General features: G+C 43.3%; 1 protein-coding gene across 1 annotated transcript in view; it reads right to left on the bottom strand.

The window, feature by feature from the left end:
• Positions 1 to 11,001: 11,001 nt before the first annotated feature.
• aoc2 (amine oxidase copper containing 2) overlaps positions 11,002 to 25,239 on the bottom strand; it is a 35,142-nt gene continuing 20,904 nt past the window's right edge. Inside the window, exon 5 of the mRNA XM_061905979.1 lies at positions 11,002 to 12,262. Within this exon, the coding sequence (XP_061761963.1) occupies positions 11,972 to 12,262 (291 nt within the window). The 3' untranslated portion in view covers positions 11,002 to 11,971. The remainder of the gene's footprint in view (positions 12,263 to 25,239) is intronic.

Below are 25,239 nucleotides of genomic sequence, written 5' to 3' on the forward strand. Positions count from 1 at the left end.
CAACAGTTTCTGAGAATTCTCTTCAGATAGAATCAATAAACAAATGGCTATAAACTCTAGACTTGACACACTAGAGTAGAAAGGAAACGTCAGGAAGTGTCACAAATTGATACAAACCTTCCGGAGTGGAAAAGGCCGTTTTTTTCTCGGGACTCTGGTGACAAAAGAATCTGCCAGTAGCCCTTGGTTAAATCCAGCGTCGTGATTGGGTATGCGTCAAAATGTGACACCGCATTTACCTTGCGGTAATCCACACAGAACCGTATAGTCCTATCTTTTTTCCCTACCAGAACAATGGGGCTACACCACACACAGTGGGATTATTCTATTACACCCATCTCAAGCATAGTTTTTAATTCCTCCCAAACTACTTTGCGTTTGTGTTCGGGAAGCCGATATGCCCGAGACCGCACCGTAACCCCCGAGCTGGTCTCAATATGATGTTGTATGAGATTTGTCCGGCCGGGCCGTGACGAGAACACGTCAGAGAAGAGGCGCTGCAACTCAGCAACATCCACTCTCTGTGCTAACGTGAGCTGCTTGTCATAGAGAAGATGAGGGGGTGGGCCAGTTCGCGGGACCTCAGGACCCAGCTACTCCTCCTCTCTCACTACCATCACCATGGAGACAGGCTCGGCCTCTCTCCATGCCTTCAGCAGGTTCAGATGATGAATCTGAGTGTCTCCGCACGGGTCCAAGCGCTGAACCTCATAATCAACATCACCTTCTTGCCGTGTGAATTCGAAGGGTCCTTGCCACTTTGCAAGTAATTTGGAACTTGAGGTTGGAAGCAATACAAGTACCTTTGCAGAGTTGGGTCCCTTGGTTGTACGTGCGCTGTTGACGCTCCTGGGCATGGAGCAAATTTATACGTGATAAGTGCGCCACCTTGTGGAGTTTTGCCCGCATGTCCATGACATAATGGACTTCGTTTTTGCTGGAGCTTGGACCTTCCTCCCAGCTTTCCTTATTGACGTCCAGCACTCCGCGAGGCCTCCGGCCATATAATAATTCAAAAGGTGTAATACCTAGGGAGGTCTGGGGTGCCTGCCGCTTCGCAAACATTAGGGGTTCCAACCATTTATCCCAATTTTGTTTGTCCTTGTGCATGAACATACGGATCATGGTTTTCAGCGTTTTATTGAATCGCTCCACCAGCCCATCCGTTTTTGGATGATAAACACTGGTGCAGATGGCCATGATTCCCAATAATCCGTATAGTTATTTTATCGTGCGTAACATAAAGGACGTGCCCTGGTCAGTCAGAATCTCTTTCGGGATTCTGACTCAGGAGATGACCTGAAACAGCGCTTGCGCAACACTCTTGGCAGAGATGGAGCGCAGCGGCAAGGCGTCGGGGTACCGCGTTGCATAATCCACCAGGACTAACACAAAGCGGTATCCCCGTGTGCTCGGGGAAAATGGTCCGATGAGGTCCATCCCAATTGTTTCGAACGGGACCTCTATGAGTGGTGATGGGCGCAAAGGGGCCTTCGGGATGGCCGATGGGTTCATCAGCTGGCAGTCCGGGCAGGCAGCGCACCACCGGCGTACGTCTGCCTGGAGGCCTGGTCAATAGAATCGGACCTTAACCCAATTAAGCGTTTTATCATACCCCATATGGCCAAATAGCGGGTTAAGATGGGCTGCCCGGAAAATCATTTCCTAGTGGCCTTTTGGCACCAACAACTGGGTGTGCTCCACCCCGGTCTGAGTGTCATGGCTCACTCGGTATAACCTATCGTGAATAATTGAAAAATGGGGGAATTCTTGCGCTTTCCCCGTGCGCGCCTGCTGACCGTCGATGTAATCCACCTGATCCCAGGCCGCATGCAAGGTGTCATCGCGGGACTGCTCGAGGAGAAAATCCTCCATAGGTTGCCATCGAAGGGCCGGGGAGGCCTCCCGCACAGCCCCCATCGTTTCCCGCTCGGCAGCACCGGATGAAGCCGCGTCGCCACTGAGAACCGCGTGGATGCTCCCCCCTCCTACAGTCTGTGAACGCATCCCCACGCATCCCCACACGTTACTAATTACTTAGAATACATCTAATTTTACCCCGTGTTGCCTGCCTCAATACCCCAAGTTGAACCAAGTTCTGATGGATCATGGACTGTTTGCAGCCTGAATCCACCATTGCCTGGTATACACTCCCTTGTACCCTTACTGGGACACAGTATGTCTCCCCGGAATCGGGGGCAGGTGCTGGGGGCCCGACAACCCGTAGCACCTGCCCCACCTCCATCACGGAGCACTCCCGGCGCACATGCCCGGGCTGACCGCACCCCCAGCACACCGGCCCTGGTGCTTGAGGCGCCATCTCCGATGGAAGCCCTCCATTCGCAGCGCCGGTACCCTGCAACGCACAAGCAGAGGAGATGAGACAGCCCCGTGTTCCCCCCCTTATTGTGGGTCTGTGGGTGCGTGAATGGGTGCGGGTGTGTGTGCTTTGACATTGTTTTTCTGAGTGGGGAACCTTCTCTCTGGTTCCGGGTGGCTCGGCCGTGCGTGGTCACTGCTCCAGGGATGTCCCTTCCGGCGGTGTGAGTCGTCGACGGGGTGCTGGGGTAGGCCTTTCGGCCGCCTTTGCAGTCGCCTCCTTCTGGACAGCCAGGTGGTCCTCCGCCAGGTTTACAACCATCGTCACGTCCTGGGGGCGGTGGTACCTCACCCATGCGGAGGTCCTGGCTGGGATGGCATCGATAAACTGCTCGAAGACAACCAATTCGAACATCTTTCTATCTTGCCCATTTGGTTGTAGCCACCGGGTGGCCGCGTCCCTCAGCTGTTGCGCCAACACGAACCGGCGGTCATTTGGGCCCAACCTCAGAGCTCGGAATCTCCACTGGTGGTCTTCTGAACTGCTGCCGACCCGATCCAGAATGGAGCGGCGCAGGTTTGGGTACAGCATCCGGGCGGTTGCTGGGAGACTCAAGGCCGCCCGTTGCGCCTACCCTGCCAGGAGCGGGAGCAGCTTCACTCCCCACTCCTCCTCCGGCCACCTGTACGCTGTTGCCGTGGCCTCGAACACATCAAGGTATACTTGAGGGTCCTCCCCCTCCACCATGCGCTGCATAGACGTCGACGCCCCCGTACCTGCATTTGCTCTGTCCATTACGGATTGCAGTAGTTGGGTCTGCTGCTGGCTTGCCGCTGACACCTCGGCCAGCACTCGTCCGAGCGCCTCCAGGGGGTTGTGGTGGACATCTTCTTGGTCCGTTTTAGTTGGGCGGCAGTTGTGAAGGTCTTCCTCTTCCCTTGCGGATTCCAGCGGACCAGTGTGACCACAACACCTTGAGACGTTGGTCTTTAACAGGAGAGTTTTTATTTTTTTCGTTTGTTGTCGTTTTCAAAGTTTGTCTTTTTGCTTTTCAGAAATCTGATTTGTTTATCAAAGTTTCTTCTTTGCTTTTTCAGCAATGCAGTTTTTCTATCAAAAGTTCCTTCTTTGCTTTTCAGCCTCTCGGTCTCTCCTGCTCCCATGATCTCCTCCCCTCATGGTCCCCGGTACTGCTAATAAAGGGAACAGGTAACTCGTTCCAGCTGAGATTATCCACTCACCTGTTGGCTGCTTCATGGCCGGCTCCTGCACACACCCCCCCCGCAGGAAACGCGTGACCACGCCCCTCTCCACAAAGCACTATTAATTTGAATAACCTCTTCCAGTGGATCATATCAGTACAATGTTTAACTTCATTAGTTAATCCATCCCATCATTTATTTCCACACACTGATATGCTAAAGACTTAATAACAGACACCCTAGCCTTCACATTCAGCTAATTTCCCCCCTAATTCTATCCTATATCCGTCTCACATTTTCCCTCCAGGACAAGGGCGTGCAGTCATTCCTGGAGGAGGCCACACTGATGGACCCCATAAGGTTTAGATACAGACTGGAGGAGGATTTCGTCAAACCTATCTGTGTGTCCAAGCTAGTTCAACGCCAAGTGAACGTGTTTTTGCACCGCTAACGACACAATTAGCGAAGAGAGGGTCAGACTTGATCCTGAAAAAGCAGACATGCACATTTTTTGGAAGAAGAATTGATTGATGACTGTGGCGTTCTTAGTGTCATAGTGTGTGTAGTTAGTATGTTTCAATAGCAGCAGAAGTTCACTTTTCGGGGAGCTGTATTATTTTCTGTTTTGTGCCTAAGGATGGATGGATAGGACAGATTTTTTTAACACTATTATTATTTATACACAGTGATCACAGAGACAGGTTTTTTTTTTTTTTTACTGTATATATTTGTTTTTTCTGTAAAAATCCCACTTAATATACTTTGGGTAACAGTCAATATTTTTTTTATTTTTTTTTTAGGGGGGCAAACAACAGTCATTTATTTATTTATTTATTTATTTTGTTTCTTATAAAATAAAAATGAGTTTCAGTTAAACCAAATATTGTTTTTTTCCATATACAACAACTTCTGGATCCGATAAGAGCATCGATAAGGAATCGGTTCGATAAGAGGATTCGATAATGGGCTCGAACTCGATAATTTCTTATCAAATATCATCCCTACACATGAGGGAGGGTGACACAGGTGGGGAAGACGAGGACTTCATACACATGAGGGAGGGTGACACAGGTGGGGAAGACAAGAACTATACACACATGAGAGAGGGTGACACAGGTGGGGAAGATGAGGACTATATACAAATGAGGGAGGGTGACACAGGTGGGGAAGATGAGGACTATATACAAATGAGGGAGGGTGACACAGGTGGGGAAGACGAGGGCTCCATACACATGAGGGAGGGTGACACAGGTGGGCACAATCAGGCAATCAGGAAAGACATCAGACTAGTGACACAGGAGGAAGGGCAAGCGGCCTGAAACGAGAGGAGGATTAGACTTTCAACATAAAACAGGAAGTTCACCAGACAACCCCAAAACAGGACTTCCCTCAGCACAGTGTGTCAGGTATTTTGTATACAATCATACTTTGTAAATACAGAAGTATTTTGTATACAATTACATTTTGTAAATATAGAAGTATTTTGTATACAATCATATTATGTAAATATGGAAGTACTTTGTATACAATCATATTTTTTAAACATAGAAGTATTTTGTATAATATAATGTTTTGTAAATATAGAAGTATTTTGTATACAATCATATTTTGTAAACATAAAAGTATTTTGTATACAATCACATTTTGTAAATATCCAAGTATTTTGTATGAGATCATATTTTGTAAATATAGAAGTATTTGGCATACAATCATATTTTGTAAATATAGAAGTATTTTTAATTTTATACAAGCCCACATAGTGGGTATGTGGGCTTGTATAGAGCCTCAGGGAGTTGAACGCCCCTGCCTTACATAATTCCGGGTCACTCTTGGGCAAAGTGTAGCAACCGAAGGCCCTCCCCCATCAGGGTTACGATACCCCCATGAAAGAGTCTAAGTGAGGATGCGTTACTCCCCAGCCCGGAGGAAGCCCGGGGCCCTCCTCAGGCGCAAGGCCCGGAGGCAGGGCTCGTCAGCGAGCGCCTGGTGGCCTGGTTAGCCACGGAGCCCGGCCGGCACAGCCCGAAGAAGATACATGGACACACCATTCTCTCCGCCACGTGGGCCCACCACCCGCGAACCGGAACCAGTGGGGTCGGGTGCACTGCCAAGTGGATGGCAGTGAAAGTAGAGGCTTCGGACCGACCAATTCGGGGAAGTGGAGGCTGACTTTTGGGATGTGGAATGTCTCTATGCTGGTGGGGAAGGAGCCTGAGCTTGTGCGGGAGGTAGAGCGCTACCGGTTGGATCTGATGGGGCTTACCTCTATGCATAGCAAGGGCTCTGAAACCTCTCTCCTGGACAAGGGATGGACCTTGTTCACTTCTGGAGTTGCTCAGGGTGTGAGGGGCCAGGCGGGTGTGGGGATACTCACGAGTCCCCGGCTGAGTGCCTGTACGTTGGAGTTCACCCCATTGGACAAGAGGGTCGCCTCCCTTCGCCTTAAGATTGGAGGGGGCAAAACTCTGACCGTTGTTTGTGCGTATGCACCAAACAAGAGTTCAGCGTATTCGGCCTTCTTGGATACCTTGCATGGGGTCCTGAATGGGGCGCCGTTAGGGGATATCATAGTTTTGCTGGGGGACTTCAACGCGCACATGGGCAATGACAGTGAGGCTTGGACTGGCGTGATTGGGAGGACGGTCTCCCTGATCTGAACCTGAATGGTGGATTGTTATTGGACTTCTGTGCTGTACATGGACTTGCGATAAAAAATACCATGTTCAAGCATAAGCATGCTCATAGGTGTACCTGGTACCAGAGCACCCTAGGCCAAAGATCAATGATCGATTTTGTAATCGTATCAGCTGATCTGAGGCCGAATGTTTTGGACACTCGGGTGAAGAGAGGGGCTGAACTGTCAACTGATCACCATCTTGTGGTGAGTTGGGTCAGATGGCGGGGGAAAACTCTGGACAGACCTGGCAAACCCAAACGTGTAGTGCGGGTGAACTGGGAACGTTTGGAGGAGTCCTCTGTGCGGGAGGACTTCAACTCTTACCTCCGGCGGGACTTCTTTGCCATCCCTGTGGAGGTTGGGGATATTGAACAGGAATGGGCAATATTCAAAGCCTCTATTGCTGAAGCTGCAGTTGCGAGCTGTGGCCAGAAGGCTAGTTGTCTCAAGGGGCGGTAACCCTCAAACACCCTGGTGGACAGCGGTGGTCAGGGAAGCCGTCCGACTGAAAATGGAGTCCTACCGGGGTATGTTATCCCAGGGGACTCCGGAGGCAGTTGCAAGGTACCGACAGGCCCGAAGGGCAGCGGACGTGGCTGTGGACAAGGCTAAACAGTGGGTGTGGGAGCAGTTCGGGGTATCAATGAAGAAAGACTATTGGGCAGCACTAAAGTTGTTCTGAAAGACCATACGGCACCTCAGGAGGGGGAAGCAGGGAACCATCCAAGCTGTGTACAGCAGGGATGGGACTCTGCTGACTTAAAGTGAAAAGTGAGGAAGTCGTAGGGCGTTGGAAAGAGCACTTTGAGGAACTCCTGAACCCAACTTCATCAGACACACCCTCCCTGACCGAAGCGGAGCCTGAAGATGATGGGGGTGCAACGTCAATCTCTCGGAGTGAAGTCACTGAGGTCGTTAGACCACTCCACAGTGGCAAAGCTCCGGGGGTTGACGAGATCCGTCCAGAAATGCTGAAGGCTCTGGGTGTTGAGGGACTGTCTTGGTTGATACGCTTTTTCAGACTGGGGTGGTGGTTCCCATATTCAAAAAGGGGGACCAGAGTGTGTGTGCTAATTACAGAGGTATCACACTACTCAGCCTCCCTGGGAAAGATTACGCCAAGGTACTGGAAAGGAGGGTCCGTCCGACAGTCGAACCTCAGATTCAAGAGGAGCAATGTGGATTCCGTCCTGGTCGTGGAACAACTGACCAGCTCTTTACTCTTGCGGGAATCCTGGAGAAGGCCTGGGAGTATGCCTATCCCGTCTACATGTGCTTTGTGGATTTGGAGAAGCCGTATGACCGTGTCCTCCGGGAGATCTTGTGGGAGGTGTTGAGGGAGTACGGGATGAGGGGAACCCTGCTGAGGGCCATCCAATCTCTGTACAACCAAAGCGAGAGTTGTGCCAGGTTGCTTGGATGTAAGTCGGATCCGTTTCCAGTGGAGGTTGGTCTCCGCCAGGGCTGCGCTCTGTGTATCCTGTTTGTGACTTTCGTGGACAGGATTTCTAGGCACAGTCGTGACCATGGCGGAGAGGGTTTACTTCTCGGGGGGCTAAAAGTTGCGTTACTGCTTTTTGCAGATGATGTGGTCCTGATGGCATCTTCGGTTCGTGACCTTCAGCTCTCACTGTATTGGTTCGCAGCCGAATGTTTAGCGGCTGGAATGATGATCAGCATCTCCAAATCTGAGGCCATGTTCTCAGTAGGAAACCGATGGTTTGTACAGTCCAGGTAGAGAACCAGACTCTGTCCCAGGTGGGGGAGTTTAAAGGCCTACTGAAATGAGATTTTCCTATTTAAACGGGATAGCAGGTCCATTCTATGTGTCATACTTGATCATTTTGCGATATTGCCATATTTTTGCTGAAAGGATTTAGTAGAGAACATCGACGATAAAGTTCCCAACTTTTGGTGCTGATAAAAAAGCCTCGCCTTTACCGGACACAGACGATGACGTCACAAGGGTGAGGGCTCCTCACATCCTCACATTGTTTTTCATGGGAGCCTCCAGCAGCAAGAGCTATTCGGACCGAGAAAACGACAATTTCCCCATTAATTTGAGCGAGGATGAAAGATTTGTGGATGATGATATTGATAGCGAAGGACTAGAAAAAAAATAAATAAAATAAAATAAAAAGCGACAGTTTCGGGCGGGGGCAGTGTGAGTGTTTCAGATGTAATTAGACACATTTACTAGGCTAATTCTGGAAGATCCCTTATCTGCTTATTATTTTAATAGTGTTTTAGTGAGATTGTAAAGACATACGTTGAGGTCGAATAGCTGTGGTAAACACGTAGTGTCTCAGAGAGAAGCCGAGGAGACCAGCTCACAGCTGCCTTTTAAACAGCTACTGCAGGAGGACAAATAATCCAATGATGTCTCATGTAAGGTATATATCACAATTTTCCCATCCAAAAACATGCTTGTTGACGTAGAGAAACCTGTTCGCTTGACCGCTTAGTGTTAAAAACAAAGAAACACCGGCTGTGTCTCGGTGCTAAAGACAGCTGCATTACACCGCTTTCCACCAACAGCATTGTTCTTTATAGTCTCTAATATTAATTGAACAAATTGGAAAAGATTCAGCAACACAGATGTCCAAATTACTTTGTAATTATGCGATGAAAAGAGACGACTTTTAGCCGTAACTGGTGCTGAGCTAATATTTACTGAGTGTCCGTGTTGTCACGCGAACACGTCATCATTCCGCAACGTTTTCAACATGAAACTCCGCGGGAAATTAAAAATTTAAATTTAGTCAACTAATCCGGCCGTATTGGCATGTGTTGCAATGTTAATATTTCATCATTGATATATAAACTGTCAGACTGCGTGGTCAGTAGTAGTGGGTTTCAGTAGGCCTTTAAGTGTCTCGGGGTCTTGTTTACGAGTGAGGGAAAGATGGAGAAGGAAATCAGCCGGAGAATCGGAGCAGCTGGGGCAGTATTGCAGTCTATTTGCCGCACTGTTGTGACAAAACAAGAGCTGAGCCAGAAGGCAAAGGTCTCAGTCTACCGAGCTATCTCCATTCCTACTTTCACCTGTAGTCATGAAATGTGGGTCATGACCGAAAGAGTAAGATCGCGGATACAAGCGGCTGAAATTAGTTTTCTCAGAAGGGTGGCTGGCATCTCCCTTAGAGATAGGGTAAGAAGTTCAGTCACCCGAGAGAGACTCGGAGTAGAGCCGCTGCTCCTTCGCTTGGAAAGGAGCCAGCTTAGGTGGTTTGGGCATCTCGTGCGGATGCCTCACGAGCGTCTCCCTCGGGAGGTCCTTGTTGCACTTCCCACTGGGAGGAGACCCCGCGGCAGGCCAAGGACCAGATGGGGGGATTACATCTCCTCTCTGGCCTGGGAACGCCTCGGTATCCCGAGGAGGAAGTTGCGAATGTTGCTCTGGAGATGGAAGTGTGGGGGTTCCTGCTGGAGCTGTTGTCGCCGCGACCCGATTCCGGATAAGCGGTTGAAGATGGATGGATAGAGAAGTACTTTGTATACAATCATACTTTGTAAATATAGAAGTATTTTGTATGAAATCACATATTGTAAATATAGAAATATTTTGTATAAGATCATATTTTGTATATAGAAGTATTTTGTATACAATCATATTTTGTAAATATAGAAGTACGTTGTATACAATCATATACTGTAAATATAGAAATATTTTCTATATGATCATATTTTGTATATAGAAGTATTTTGTATACAATCATATTTTGTAAACAAAAGTATTTTGTTTACAATCATATTTTGTAAATATAGAAGTATTTTGTATACAATCATAAACTGTAAATATATTTAGTATACAATCATATTTTGTAAATATAGAAGTATTTTTATACAATAATATTCTGTATATATAGAAGTATTTAGTATACAATTATATTTTGTAAATATAGAAGTATTTTGTATATGATCATATTTTGTAAATATAGAAGTATTTTGTAAACAATCGAATTTTTTTAAATATAGAAGTACAGTATATTGTATACAGTCATATAATGTAAATATAGGAGTATTTTCTAATATGATCACATTTTTTAAACATAGAAGTACTATAACTACCATCATATTTTGTAAATATACAAGTATATTTTATACAATCATATTTTGTAAATATAGAAGTATTTTGTATACATTCATATTTTGTAAATATAGAACTAGTGTCTAAAATATCATATTTTGTGACTTTATAAGTATTTTGTATACTATCGTATTTTGGAAATATAGAATTATTTTGTATAAAATCATATTTTCTAAAAATATAGAAGTACTTTTTTTATACCATCATATTTTTTAAATATAGAGGTATTTTGTATACAATCATATTTTGTAAATATAGAACTAATTTGTAAATATATAAGTATTTTGTATACAATCATATTTTGTAAACATAGAAGTACTTTGAATACCACAATATTTTGTAAATATACAAGTATATTGTATTCAATCATATTTTGTAAACGTAGAAGTATTTTGTTCACAATCATATTGCGTAAATATAGAAGTACTTTGTATAACATCATATTTTGTGATAACAAAGTATAACGTATACTACCATAATGCATTTTGTAAAGAACATACATTTTATGTTCAGCAAAGAAACGAAGTATACATTTGGAAAATATTCATTCGCACTGAAATGCATCCATCCATTTCTACCGCTTATTCCCTTTTGGGATCGCGGGGGGCGCTGGCGCCTATCTTAGCTACAATCGGGCGGAAGGCGGGGTACACCCTGGAGAAGTCGCCTAATATTACTCTTAAATAATTTAATAATTAAAAAAAAGAATGAAGACAGTATTTGATACTTTAATTGTATGACAAATTAGAAAGTACAGTAGTAGTTGCAGATTATTAATGTAAACAGCAGTACATGTATGATGTTTTACTCTTTCATGTAGTACATGTATGATGTATTACTATATCCATTAGTACATGTATACAGTATTACTCTATCCAGTAGTACATTATGATGTATTATGATATTATATACTACATGTATGATGTATTATAATATAATGTATTACATGTATGATGTATTACTATATCATGTAGTACAGTACATGTATGATGTATTACTATACCTTCTAGTACATGTATGATATATTAGTATATTAGTTGTACATGTATGACGTTTTACTATATCATGTAGTACATGTATGATGTATTACTAGATCCTGCAGTACATGTATGATGTATTACTATATCATGTAGAACATGTATGATGTACTACTATATCTTACAGTACATGTATTATGTATTACTATTTCTTGTAGTACATGTACAATGTCTTACTTGATCCTGCAGTACATGTATGATTTATTACTATATCCTGCAGTACATGTATGATGAATTACTATATCATGTAGAGCATGTATGATGTACTACTATATCCTGCAGTACATTTATGATATATTACTATATCCTGCAGTACATGTATGATGTATTACTTGATCATGTAGTACATGTATTATGTATTACTATATTCAGTATTACATGTATTATGTATTACTATGTCCTACAGTACATATATTATGTATTACTGCATCATGTAGTACATGTATGATGTATTAGTAGTACATGTACTATGTATTATGTATTAGTGGTACATGTGGGATGTAGTAGTGGTACATGTCGGATGTAGTAGTAGTACATGTAGGATGTAGTTATAGTACATGCAGGATGTAGTAGTGGTACATGTAGGATGTAGTGGTGGTACATGTAGAATGTAGTAGTAGTACATGTAGGATGTAGTAGGAGTATTCAGTGCCAGTCTGTGAACTTCATGGCTCCATCAAAGCCGTGGTAGTCCCAGGTCTCCATGACAGGACTACAAGTCTGCTGAGACACACACGCCATCTTGTTGAGGTCACATGACCCTTCACTTCCTGGTTGGAAGTAAACGCTGTCATCTGATTGGATTGAAGGGTCTTCATCAAAGTAGTTGTGAGGTCGCAGTAAGACTCCGCCGCCGTTGCCCACGGTTACAGTATTAGGGATGTCCTCTGCATGTGGAATGTGCAGGAAGCCGGTGGTTACCCAGGCAACCAGATCCTGCAAATACAGAAACTATTATCACTGGTACCTCTGTTTTGTGGTTCATGTGCTCATGTATTCATGTGTCCATGCATCCATGTATTTATGTTTTCATTTATTTGTGTATCCATGTGTCCATATACTCATGTGTTTATGTTTTTATGTATTCATGTATCCATGTGTCCATGTATTTTTCTTTTCATGTATTCATGTATCCATCCATCCATCCATCCATTTTCTACCGCTCATTCCCTTTCGGGGTTGTGTCCATGTATTCATGTGTCAATGTATTCATGTATTTATGTGTCCATGTATCCATGTATTCATGTATCCATATGTCCATGTATTCATGTGTCCATGTATTCATGTATCCATGTATTTATGCGTTCATGTTTACATGTATTTGTGTTTTCATGTATCCATGTATTCATGTGTCCATGTATTCATGTGTTTATGTATCCATGTGTTCATGTGTTAATGTATTGATGTGTTTTTTGTGTTCATGTATCAATGTAACCATGTGCTCATATATTAATGAGGAGACTTCCGGTTCCGGGTCAACGTGAATGACTGCTCGCTGACTGCTCTTGTTGCAAAAAAGCTAAGTATCATTCTATCTGTGTGCTTTTAAATGTTTTGCAGCTTTATTTATAACTTCTCGAACATAGTTAATTGTTCAATTTAACTTGCAAATCACCCGATCTCTGTCTCACCACTCCGCCATCAGCTAGCTAGCTGCTAAGCTAACGAGGCTAGCGGAGAAAGGCAGCGCCGGTCTGAAGGAAGCTACTCCCCCGCCACCGTGACCACCACTTCCCGAAGACAGCTGGCACCCCACTCGGCGACGGGAAGTTTCTGTGAGTATGGCTTCCTGCGCTTCGTGCACTTTACTCATGGATAGGTTGGCTCTGCTAGAGAGCCGTGTCCGCCAGTTAGAGCAGTGTAATTTCGTAACTTTAGATGTTGCGGACACATCTGCTAGCGTTAGCTGTAGCGAGCTAACTAGCCCAGCTTGTAGCAGCCCTAAGCGGCCTACAAGCTACGGTGTACCGATTGAGACGCATAACAGATTTAGCCCTTTAGCTAGTCCTACACCCCAGTCTACCGGTCACCACACTTTAGTCATAGGGGACTCCATCACCCGAAACATAAAGCTTAGCAAACCAGCCACAATTAAGTGTATTCCCGGGGGCAGAGCACCTGACATTGAAGCTAATCTTAGGGAGCTAACTCGCAACAGGCCTAGTAAACACGTACGACAGGCTAACCGCACCACTAGTTATGCGAATATAGTAATACACGTTGGCTCCAATGACGTTAGGATGAGACAATCAGAGATTACAAAGAGAAACATAGCCAGGGCTTGTAATCTCGCTAGAATGATGTCCAGGCATCGAGTAATTGTCTCTGGCCCCCTGCCTGGGAGAGGCAATGATGAGAGGTATAGCAGATTAGTCTCTCTTAACAAGTGGCTGGATAGCTTCTGTAGACAACAGGGATTTACGTTTATTGATAATTGGCCCTCTTTCTGGGGCAAACCTGGCTTGCTGAGGAGAGACGGCCTTCACCCTAACCAGGAAGGCGCTATCCTCTTGTCTCGGAACATAGATTTCGCATTGAGCCACATTTGACTAACTGCACTAGAGCAAGCCCGGTCACAGGCAATTACAGAGCCTGCTAGCCTGGGTATGGAGTCAGTTAAGTTAGAACTAGCCAGCGCCAGGCTGGATGATCCCTGTACACATAGCAATTTTCTTAGAATAATACACAACTCACGTAATGGTTTTTCTGCTATGACTATGACTACGTCAGAGTTAGACATGCGTTCTACTGAGGTGGCAAATTATGATGCGTTCAGTTCATCGCAACACCAAGTAGACAATCTGAAAATTCCCGTCATATCAATTCCTAGATATGGTCGTAATTATTTTAAGTACAATGCGCATAATAAACGCAACATTATTAATATTGCTACCACGGATAATTTGATCAACAACTCCTTAAAACAGCCCACTACCTATAATATGGGCTTTCTAAACATCAGATCTTTGTCTCCCAAAACGTTATTAGTTAATGAGGTCATTAGAGACAACAACTTTAACGTCATCGGTCTTAGCGAAACCTGGCTTAAACCAGACGACTTTTTTGCGATAAATGAGGCATCCCCTCCTAACTATACGAATGCGCATATTGCCCGTCCCCTTAAAGGGAGAGGGGGGGGGTCGCACTAATATACAACGGAAACTTTAACTTTAGTCCTAACTTAAATAATAAATATAAATCGTTTGAGGTGCTTTCTATGAAGTCTGCCACACCGCTGCCTCTATGGCTGGCTGTTATCTACCGCCCCCCAGGGCCCTATTCGGACTTTATTAGTGAATTCTCAGAGTTTGTTGCTGATCTAGTGACGCACGCCGATAATATAATTATAATGGGGGACTTTAATATCCATATGAATACCCCATTGGACCCACCGTGCGTGTCGCTCCAGACTATAATTGATAACTGTGGTCTTACACAAATAATAAATGAACCGACGCATCGCAGCGGTAACACGATAGACCTAGTGCTTGTCAGAGGTATCACCGTTTCCAAAGTTATAATACTCCCGTACACTAAAGTAATGTCCGATCATTACCTTATAAAATTCGAAGTTCAGACTCATGTTCGGCAAGCTAATGACTGCTCGCTGACTGCTCTTGTTGCAAAAAAGCTAAGTATCGTTCTATCTGTGTGATTTTAACTGTTTTGCAGCTTTATTTACAACTTATCGAACATATTTAATGGTTCAATTTAACTTGCAAATCACCCGATCTCTGTCTCACCACTTCGCCCTCAGCTAGCTAGCTGCTAAGCTAACGAGGCTAGCGGAGAAAGGCAGCGCCGGTCTGAAGGAAGCTTCTCCCCCGCCACCGTGACCACCACTTCCCGAAGACAGCTGGCACCCCACTCGGCGACGGAAAGTTTCTGTGAGTATGGCTTCCTGCGCTTCGTGCACTTTACTCATGGATAGGTTGGCTTTGCTAGAGAGCCGTGTCCGCCAGTTAGAGCAGTGTAATTTCGTAACTTTAGATGTTGCGGACACATCTGCTAGCGTTAGCTGTAGCGAGCTAACTAGCCCAGCTTGTAGCAGCCCTAACCGGCCTACAAGCTACGGTGTACCGGTTGAGACGCATAATAGATTTAGCCCTTTAGCTAGTCCTACACCCCTGCCTACCGGGCACCACACTTTAGTCATAGGGGACTCCATCACCCGAAACATAAAGCTTAGCAAACCAGCCACAATTAAGTGTATTCCCGGGGGCAGAGCACCTGACATTGAAGCTAATCTTAGGGAGCTAACTCGCAACAGGTCTAGTAAACACGTACGGCAGGCTAACCGCACCACTAGTTATGCGAATATAGTAATACACGTTGGCTCCAATGACGTTAGGATGAGACAATCAGAGATTACAAAGAGAAACATAGCCAGGGCTTGTAATCTCGCCAGAAAGATGTCCAGGCATCGAGTAATTGTCTCTGGCCCCCTGCCTGGGAGAGGCAATGATGAGAGATATAGCAGATTAGTCTCTCTTAACAGGTGGCTGGATAGCTTCTGCAGACAACAGGGATTTACGTTTATTGATAATTGGCCCTCTTTCTGGGGCAAACCAGGCTTGCTGAGGAGAGACGGCCTTCACCCTAACCAGGAAGGCGCTATCCTCCTGTCTCGGAACATAGACTTCGCATTGAGCCACATTTGACTAACTGCACTAGAGCAAGCCCGGTCACAGGCAATTACAGAGCCTGCTAGCCTGGGTATGGAGTCAGTTAAGTTAGAACTAGCCAGCGCCAGGCTGGATGATCCCTGTACACATAGCAATTGTCGTAGAATAATACAATACTCACAAAATGTTTTTTCTACTGTGTCTATGACTACGTCAGAGTTAGACATGCGTTCTACTGAGGTGGCAAATTATGATGCGTTCAGTTTATCGCAGCGCCAAGTAGACAATCTGAAAATTCCCGTCATATCAATTCCTAGATATGGTCGTAATTATTTTAAGTACACTGCGCATAATAAACGCAACATTATTAATATTGCTACTACGGATAATTTTATCAACAACTCCTTAAAACAGCCCACTACCTATAATATGGGCTTTCTAAACATCAGATCTTTGTCTCCCAAAACGTTATTAGTCAATGAGGTCATTAGAGACAACAACCTTAACGTCATCGGTCTTAGCGAAACCTGGCTTAAACCAGACGACTTTTTTGCGATAAATGAGGCATCCCCTCCTAACTATACGAATGCGCATATTGCCCGTCACCTCAAAAGGGGAGGGGGTGTCGCACTAATATACAACGAAAACTTTAACTTTAGTCCTAACTTAAATAATAAATATAAATCGTTTGAGGTGCTTTCTATAAAGTCTGCCACACCTCTGCCTCTGTGCCTGGCCGTTATCTACCGCCCCCCAGGGCCCTATTCGGACTTTATTAGTGAATTCTCAGAGTTTGTTGCTGATCTAGTGACGCACGCCGATAATATAATTATAATGGGGGACTTTAATATCCATATGAATACCCCATTGGACCCACCGTGCGTGGCGCTCCAGACTATAATTGATAGCTGTGGTCTTACACAAATAATAAATGAACCAACGCATCGCAGCGGTAATACGATAGACCTAGTGCTTGTCAGAGGCATCACCGTCTCCAAAGTTATGATACTCCCGTATACTAAAGTAATGTCCGATCATTACCTTATAAAATTCGAAGTTCAGACTCATGTTCGGCAAGCTAATAATAATAATAACTGCTATAGCAGCCGCAACATTAATGCTGCCACAACGACGACTCTTGCGGACCTACTGCCCTCGGTAATGGCACCGTTCCCAAAGTATGTGGGCTCTATTGATAACCTCACTAACAACTTTAACAACGCCCTGCGCGAAACCATTGATAGTATAGCACCGCTGAAGTTAAAAAAGGCTCCAAAAAGGCGTACGCCATGGTTTACTGAAGAAACTAGAGCTCAGAAATTATTATGTAGAAAACTAGAACGCAAATGGCGCACGACTAAACTTGAGGTGCACCATCAAGCATGGAGTGATAGTTTAATAACTTATAAACGCATGCTTACCTTAGCTAAAACAAATTATTACTCAAATCTCATCCGCATTAATAAAAACGATCCAAAATTTTTGTTTAGTACAGTAGCATCGCTAACCCAACAAGGGACTCCTTCCAGTAGCTCCACCCATTCGGCAGATGACTTTATGAAGTTCTTTAATAAGAAAATTGAACTTATTAGAAAGGAGATTAAAGACAATGCGTCCCAGTTACAACGGGGTTATAGTAACACAGATACGATTGTATTTTCGGCGGATACTGCAAATATCCAAAATAGTTTCTCTCGTTTTGATGAAATAACATTAGAAGGATTGTTACAACGTGTAAATGGAATAAAACAAACAACATGTTTACTTGACCCACTTCCTGGGAAACTTATCAAGGAGCTTTTTGTATTATTAGGTCCATCAGTGCTAAATATTATAAACTTATCACTTTCCTCGGGCACTGTTCCCGTTGCATTCAAAAAAGCGGTTATTCATCCTCTCCTTAAAAGACCTAACCTCGATCCTGACCTCATGGTAAACTACCGACCGGTGTCTCACCTTCCCTTTATGTCGAAAATCCTCGAAAAAATTGTTGCAGAGCAGCTAAATGAGCACTTAGCGTTTAACAATCTATGTGAAACCTTTCAATCCGGTTTCAGGGCAAATCACTCGACTGAGACAGCCCTCGCAAAATTGACTAATGATCTGTTGCTAACGATGGACTCTGATGCGTCATCTATGTTGCTGCTCCTCGATCTTAGCGCTGCTTTCGATACCGTCGATCATAATATTTTATTAGAGCGTATCAAAATACGAATTGGTATGTCAGACTCAGCCCTGTCGTGGTTTAACTCTTATCTTACTGATAGGATGCAGTGCGTCTCCTATAACAGTGTGACCTCGGACTATGTTAAGGTAACGTGTGGAGTTCCTCAGGGTTCGGTCCTTGGCCCTGTACTCTTCAGCATCTACATGCTGCCGCTAGGTGACGTCATACGCAAATACGGTATTAGCTTTCACTGTTATGCTGATTACACCCAACTTTACATGCCCCTAAAGCTGACCAACACGCCGGACTGTAGTCAGTTGGAAGCGTGTCTTAATGAAATTAAACAATGGATGTCCGCTAACTTTTTGCAACTTAATGCCAAAAAAACGGAAATGCTGATTATCGGTCCTGCTAGACACCGACCTCTATTTAATAATACAACTTTAACATTTGACAACCAAATCATAAAACAAGGTGACTCTGTAAAAAATCTGGGTATTATCTTCGACCCAACTCTCTCCTTTGAGTCACACATTAAAAGCGTTACTAAAACGGCCTTCTTTCATCTCCGTAATATCGCTAAAATTCGCTCCATTCTGTCCACTAAAGACGCTGAGATCATTATCCATGCGTTTGTTACGTCTCGTCTCGATTACTGTAACGTATTATTTTCGGGTCTCCCCATGTCTAGCATTAAAAGATTACAGTTGGTACAAAATGCGGCTGCTAGACTTTTGACAAGAACAAGAAAGTTTGATCATATTACGCCTGTACTGGCTCACCTGCACTGGCTTCCTGTGCACTTAAGATGTGACTTTAAGGTTTTACTACTTACGTATAAAATACTACACGGTCTAGCTCCAGCCTATCTTGCCGATTGTATTGTACCGTATGTCCCGGCAAGAAATCTGCGTTCAAAAGACTCCGGCTTATTAGTGATTCCTAGAGCTCAAAAAAAGTCTGCGGGCTATAGAGCGTTTTCCGTTCGGGCTCCAGTACTCTGGAATGCCCTCCCGGTAACAGTTCGAGATGCTACCTCAGTAGAAGCATTTAAGTCTCATCTTAAAACTCATCTGTATACTCTAGCCTTTAAATAGACCTCCATTTTAGACCAGTTGATCTGCCGCTTATTTTCTTTCTCCTATGTCCCCCCCTCCCTTGTGGAGGGGGTCCGGTCCGATGACCATGGATGAAGTACTGACTGTCCAGAGTCGAGACCCAGGATGGACCGCTCGTCGGGACCCAGGATGGACCGCTCGCCTGTATCGGTTGGGGACATCTCTACGCTGCTGATCCGCTTGAGATGGTTTCCTGTGGACGGGACTCTCACTGCTGTCTTGGAGCCACTATGGATTGAACTTTCACAGTATCATGTTAGACCCGCTCGACATCCATTGCTTTCGGTCCCCTAGAGGGGGGGGGTTGCCCACATCTGAAGTCCTCTCCAAGGTTTCTCATAGTCACTATTGTCACTGGCGTCCCACTGAATGTGAATTCTCCCTGCCCACTGGGTGTGAGTTTTCCTTGCCCTTTTGTGGGTTCTTCCGAGGATGTTGTAGTCGTAATGATTTGTGCAGTCCTTTGAGACATTTGTGATTTGGGGCTATATAAATAAACATTGATTGATTGATGATAATAATAATAACTGGTATAGCAGCCGCAACATTAATGCTGCCACAACGACGACTCTTGCTGGTCTACTGCCCTCGGTAATGGCACCATTCCCAAAGTATGTGGGCTCTATTGATAACCTCACTAACAACTTTAACAACGCCCTGCGCGAAACCATTGATAGTATAGCACCGCTGAAGTTAAAAAAGGCTCCAAAAAGGCGTACGCCATGGCTTACTGAGGAAACTAGAGCTCAGAAATTATTATGTAGAAAGCTGGAACGCAAATGGCGCACGACTAAACTTGAGGTGCACCATCAAGCATGGAGTGATAGTTTAATAACTTATAAACGCATGCTTACCTTAGCTAAAACTAATTATTACTCAAATTTCATCCGCATTAATAAAAACGATCCAAAATTTTTGTTTAGTACAGTAGCATCGCTAACCCAACAAGGGACTCCTTCCAGTAGCTCCACCCATTCGGCAGATGACTTCATGAAGTTCTTTAATAAGAAAATTGAACTTATTAGAAAGGAGATTAAAGACAATGCGTCCCAGCTACAACTGGGTTATAGTAACACAGATACGACTGTATACACGGCGGATACTGCAAATATCCAAAACAGTTTCTCTCGTTTTGATGAAATAACATTAGAAGAATTGTTACAACGTGTAAATGGAATAAAACAAACAACATGTTTACTTGACCCACTTCCTGGGAAACTTATCAAGGAGCTTTTTGTATTATTAGGTCCATCAGTGCTAAATATTATAAACTTATCACTTTCCTCGGGCACTGTTCCCCTAGCATTCAAAAAAGCGGTTATTCATCCTCTCCTTAAAAGACCTAACCTCGATCCTGACCTCATGGTAAACTACCGACCGGTGTCTCACCTTCCCTTTATTTCGAAAATCCTCGAAAAAATTGTTGCAGAGCAGCTAAATGAACACTTAGCGTTTAACAATCTATGTGAAACCTTTCAATCCGGTTTCAGGGCAAATCACTCTACGGAGACAGCCCTCGCAAAATTGACTAATGATCTATTGCTAACGATGGATTCTGATGCGTCATCTGTGTTGCTGCTCTTAGCGCTCCTTTCGATACCGTCGATCATAATATTTTATTAGAGCGTATCAAAACACGAATTGGTATGTCAGACTCAGCCCTGTCTTCGTTTAACTCTTATCTTACTGACATGGTGCAGTGCGTCTCCCATAACAGTATGACCTCGGACTATGTTAAGGTAACGTGTGGAGTTCCCCAGGGTTTGGTCCTTGGCCCTGTACTCTTCAGCATCTACATGCTGCCGCTGGGTGACGTCATACGCAAATACGGTATTAGCTTTCACTGCTATGCTGATGACACCCAACTCTACATGCCCCTAAAGCTGACCAACACGCCGGACTGTAGTCAGTTGGAAGCGTGTCTTAATGAAATTAGACAATGGATGTCCGCTAATATTTTGCAACTTAACGCCAAAAAAACAGAAATGCTGATTATCGGTCCTGCTAGACACCGACCTCTATTTAATAATACAACTTTAACATTTGACAACCAAATAATAAAACAAGGTGACTCGGTAAAAAATCTGGGTATTATCTTCGACCCAACTCTCTCCTTTGAGTCACACATTAAAAACGTTACTATAACGGCCTTCTTATATCGCTAAAATTCGCTCCATTTTGTCCACTAAAGACGCCAAGATCATTATCCATGCGTTTGTTACGTCTCGCCTCGACTACTGTAACTTATTATTTTCGGGTCTCCCCATGTCTAGCATTAAAAGATTATAGTTGGTACAAAATGCGGCTGCTAGACTTTTGACAAGAACAAGAAAGTTTGATCACATTACGCCTATACTGGCTCACCTGCACTGGCTTCCTGTGCACTTAAGATGTGACTTTAAGGTTTTAATACTTACGTATAAAATACTACACGGTCTAGCTCCATCCTATCTTGCCGATTGTAATGTACCATTTGTCCCGGCAACAAATCTGCGTTCAAAAGACTCCGGCTTATTAGTGATTCCTAGAGCCCAAAAAAAGTCTGCGGGCTATAGAGCGTTTTCCGTTCGGAATCCAGTACTCTGGAATGCCCTCCCGGTAACAGTTCGAGATGCTACCTCAGTAGAAGCATTTAAGTCTCACCTTAAAACTCATCTGTATACTCTAACCTTTAAATAGACCTCCTTTTTGGACCAGTTGATCTGCCGCTTATTTTCTTTCTCCTATGTCCCCCCCTCCCTTGTGGAGGGGGTCCGGTCCAATGACCATGGATGAAGTACTGGCTGTCCAGAGTCGAGACCCAGAATGGACTGCTCGTCGGGACCCAGGATGGACCGCTCGCCTGTGTATCGGTTGGGGACATCTCTACGCTGCTGATCCGCCTCCGCTTGGGATGGTTTCTTGTGGACGCGACTCTCGCTGCTGTCTTGGATCCGCTTTGAACTGAACTCTCGCGGCTGTGTTGGAGCCACTATGGATTGAACTTTCACAGTATCATGTTAGACCCGCTCGACATCCATTGCTTTCGGTCCCCTAGAGGGGGGGGGTGGGGGGGGGGGGGCGGGGGGGGGGGGGGCGGGGGGGGGGTTCCCACATCTGAGGTCCTCTCCAAGGTTTCTCATAGTCAGCATTGTCACTGGCGTCCCACTGGATGTGAATTCTCCCTGCCCATTGGGTGTGAGTTTTCCTTGCCCTTTTGTGGGTTCTTCCGAGGATGTCGTAGTCGTAATGATTTGTGCAGCCCTTTGAGACATTTGTGATTTGGGGCTATATAAATAAACATTGATTGATTGATTGATTGATAATGTATCCATGTGTTCATGTAGTCATGTATTCATGTGTTCATATGTTAATGTATTATTGTGTTCATGTATTCATGCATCCATGTATTCATGTGTTAATGTATTCATGTGTTTATGTCTTCATGAATCCATGTAACCATGTGGTCATGTATCCATGTGTTCATGTATTCAAGTGCTCATGTATTCATTTATCCATGTAACCTTGTGCTCATGCGTTGATGTGTTCATGTATTCATATGTTCATGTGTTCATGTATTTATGTGTTCATGTATCCATGTGCTTAGGTATTCATGTATCCATGTACTCATATATTCATGTATCCATGTGGTAATGTATTAATGTGTTCGTGTATCCATGTGCTCATGGGTTCATGTATCCATGTGTTCATGTATTAATGTATTCATGTGTTCATGTAGCTATGTGTTCATGTAATCATGCGTTCATGTATTTATGTGTTTTTGTATCCATGTCCTCATTCATTCACGTATCCAAGTCTCCATCTATTCATGTATTCATGTATTTGTGTGTCCATGCATTCATGTATTTATTTTTTCGTGTGTTCATTTATCAATGTGTTCATGTGTTATTTTTATTAATTTTTTTATTATTATTATCATTATTTTCTCTCTCTATGCATTTTAACCTGTTAAGCAATTTGGTCCAATTTTAAAATAGTTGTAAATGTGCTATATACAGTAAATACATTTGCATAGCCTTCATGTATTTATGTATCCATTTTTTCATGTGTTCATGTATACATGTGGTAATGTATTCATGTGTTAATGTATTCATGTGTTCATGTATGTGTTCATATTTTTCATATATACATGTATTCACATGTTCATGTATTTATGTACTCATGTATCCATGTGTTGATGTATTCTTGTATTTGTGCATTCATGTGTTCATGTATTAATGTATCTATGTGTTCATGTATTCATGTGTCCATGTATTCATGTATTTATGTGTTCATGTATCTATGTAGCCATGTGCTCATGTATTATGTATCCATTTGAACACATGGATACATGTATCCATGTGTTCATGTATTCATGTATTCATGTGTTCGTGTATTCATGTGTTCATGTGCTCATGTATTATTGTATCCATGTGTTCATGTTTTCATGTATTCATGTATCCATGTGTTCATATATACATGCATCAATGTGTTCATTGATGCATTAATGCTAATATATCCATGTGTTCATGTGTTAATGCCTTCATGTATTTATGTGTTCATTTATCCATGTAACCATGTGGTAATGTATCCATGTGTACATGTATTCATGTGCTCATGTATCCATGTAACCATGTGCTCATGTGTTGATGTGTTCATGTATTCATATGTTCATACATTCATGTTTTCATGTATTCAAGTAATATGAGTTCATGTATTCATGTATTTATGTATATATGTGCTCATGCATTCATGTATTATGTGCTCATCTGTTCATTTATCCATGTGTTCATGTATCCGTGTGGTCATGTATTAATGTATTTATGTGTTCATGTGCTCATGTGTTCATGCATTTATGTGTTCATGTATCCATGTAACCATGTGCTCATGTGTTCATGTAATTGTGTTTTAATTTTTTCATTTGCTCATGTATTCATGTATCCGTGTGCTCATGTGTTTATGTATCCATGTGTTCATGAATTAATGTGTTCATGTATCCAGGTGCTCGTGTATTCATTTGTTCATGTATCTATGTGTTCCTGTATTCATGTAGTCATGTGTTCATACACCCATGTATTCATGTGCTCTTGTATTCATGTGTTCATGTATTCATCTATCAATGTGTCCATGTATTCATATGTTCGTGTATTCCTGTGTTCATGTATTAATGTATCCACGTATTCATGTGGTCAAGTATCCATGTGTTCATGTATTCATGTGTTCGTGTATTCATGTGTTCATGTGCTCATGTATTATTGTATCCATGTGTTCATGTTTTCATGTATTCATGTATCCATGTATTCATGTATCCATGTGTTCATATATACATGCATCAATGTGTTCATTGATGCATTAATGCTAATATATCCATGTGTTCATGTGTTAATGCCTTCATGTATTTATGTGTTCATTTATCCATGTAACCATGTGGTAATGTATCCATGTGTTCATGTATTCATGTGCTCATGTATCCATGTAACCATGTGCTCATGTGTTGATGTGTTCATGTATTCATATGTTCATACATTCATGTTTTCATGTATTTAAGTAATATGAGTTCATGTATTCATGTATTTGTGTATTTATGTATATATGTGCTCATGCATTCATGTATTATGTGCTCATCTGTTCACTTATCCATGTGCTCATGTATTCAGGTACCCATGTAGTAATGTAGTCATGTGTTCGTGTATCCATGTGTTCATGTATCCGTGTGGTCATGTATTAATGTATTTATGTGTTCATGTGCTCATGTGTTCATGCATTTATGTGTTCATGTATCCGTGTAACCATGTGCTCATGTATCCATGTGTTCATGTAATTGTGTTTTAATTTTTTCATTTGCTCATGTATTCATGTATCCGTGTGCTCATGTGTTTATGTATCCATGTGTTCATGAATTCATGTGTTCATGTATCCAGGTGCTCGTGTATTCATTTGTTCATGTATCTATGTGTTCCTGTATTCATGTAGTCATGTGTTCATACACCCATGTATTCATGTGCTCTTGTATTCATGTGTTCA

The sequence above is a fragment of the Nerophis ophidion genome, linkage group LG07 (genome assembly GCF_033978795.1).
Source record: "Nerophis ophidion isolate RoL-2023_Sa linkage group LG07, RoL_Noph_v1.0, whole genome shotgun sequence".
NCBI lineage: Eukaryota > Metazoa > Chordata > Actinopteri > Syngnathiformes > Syngnathidae > Nerophis > Nerophis ophidion.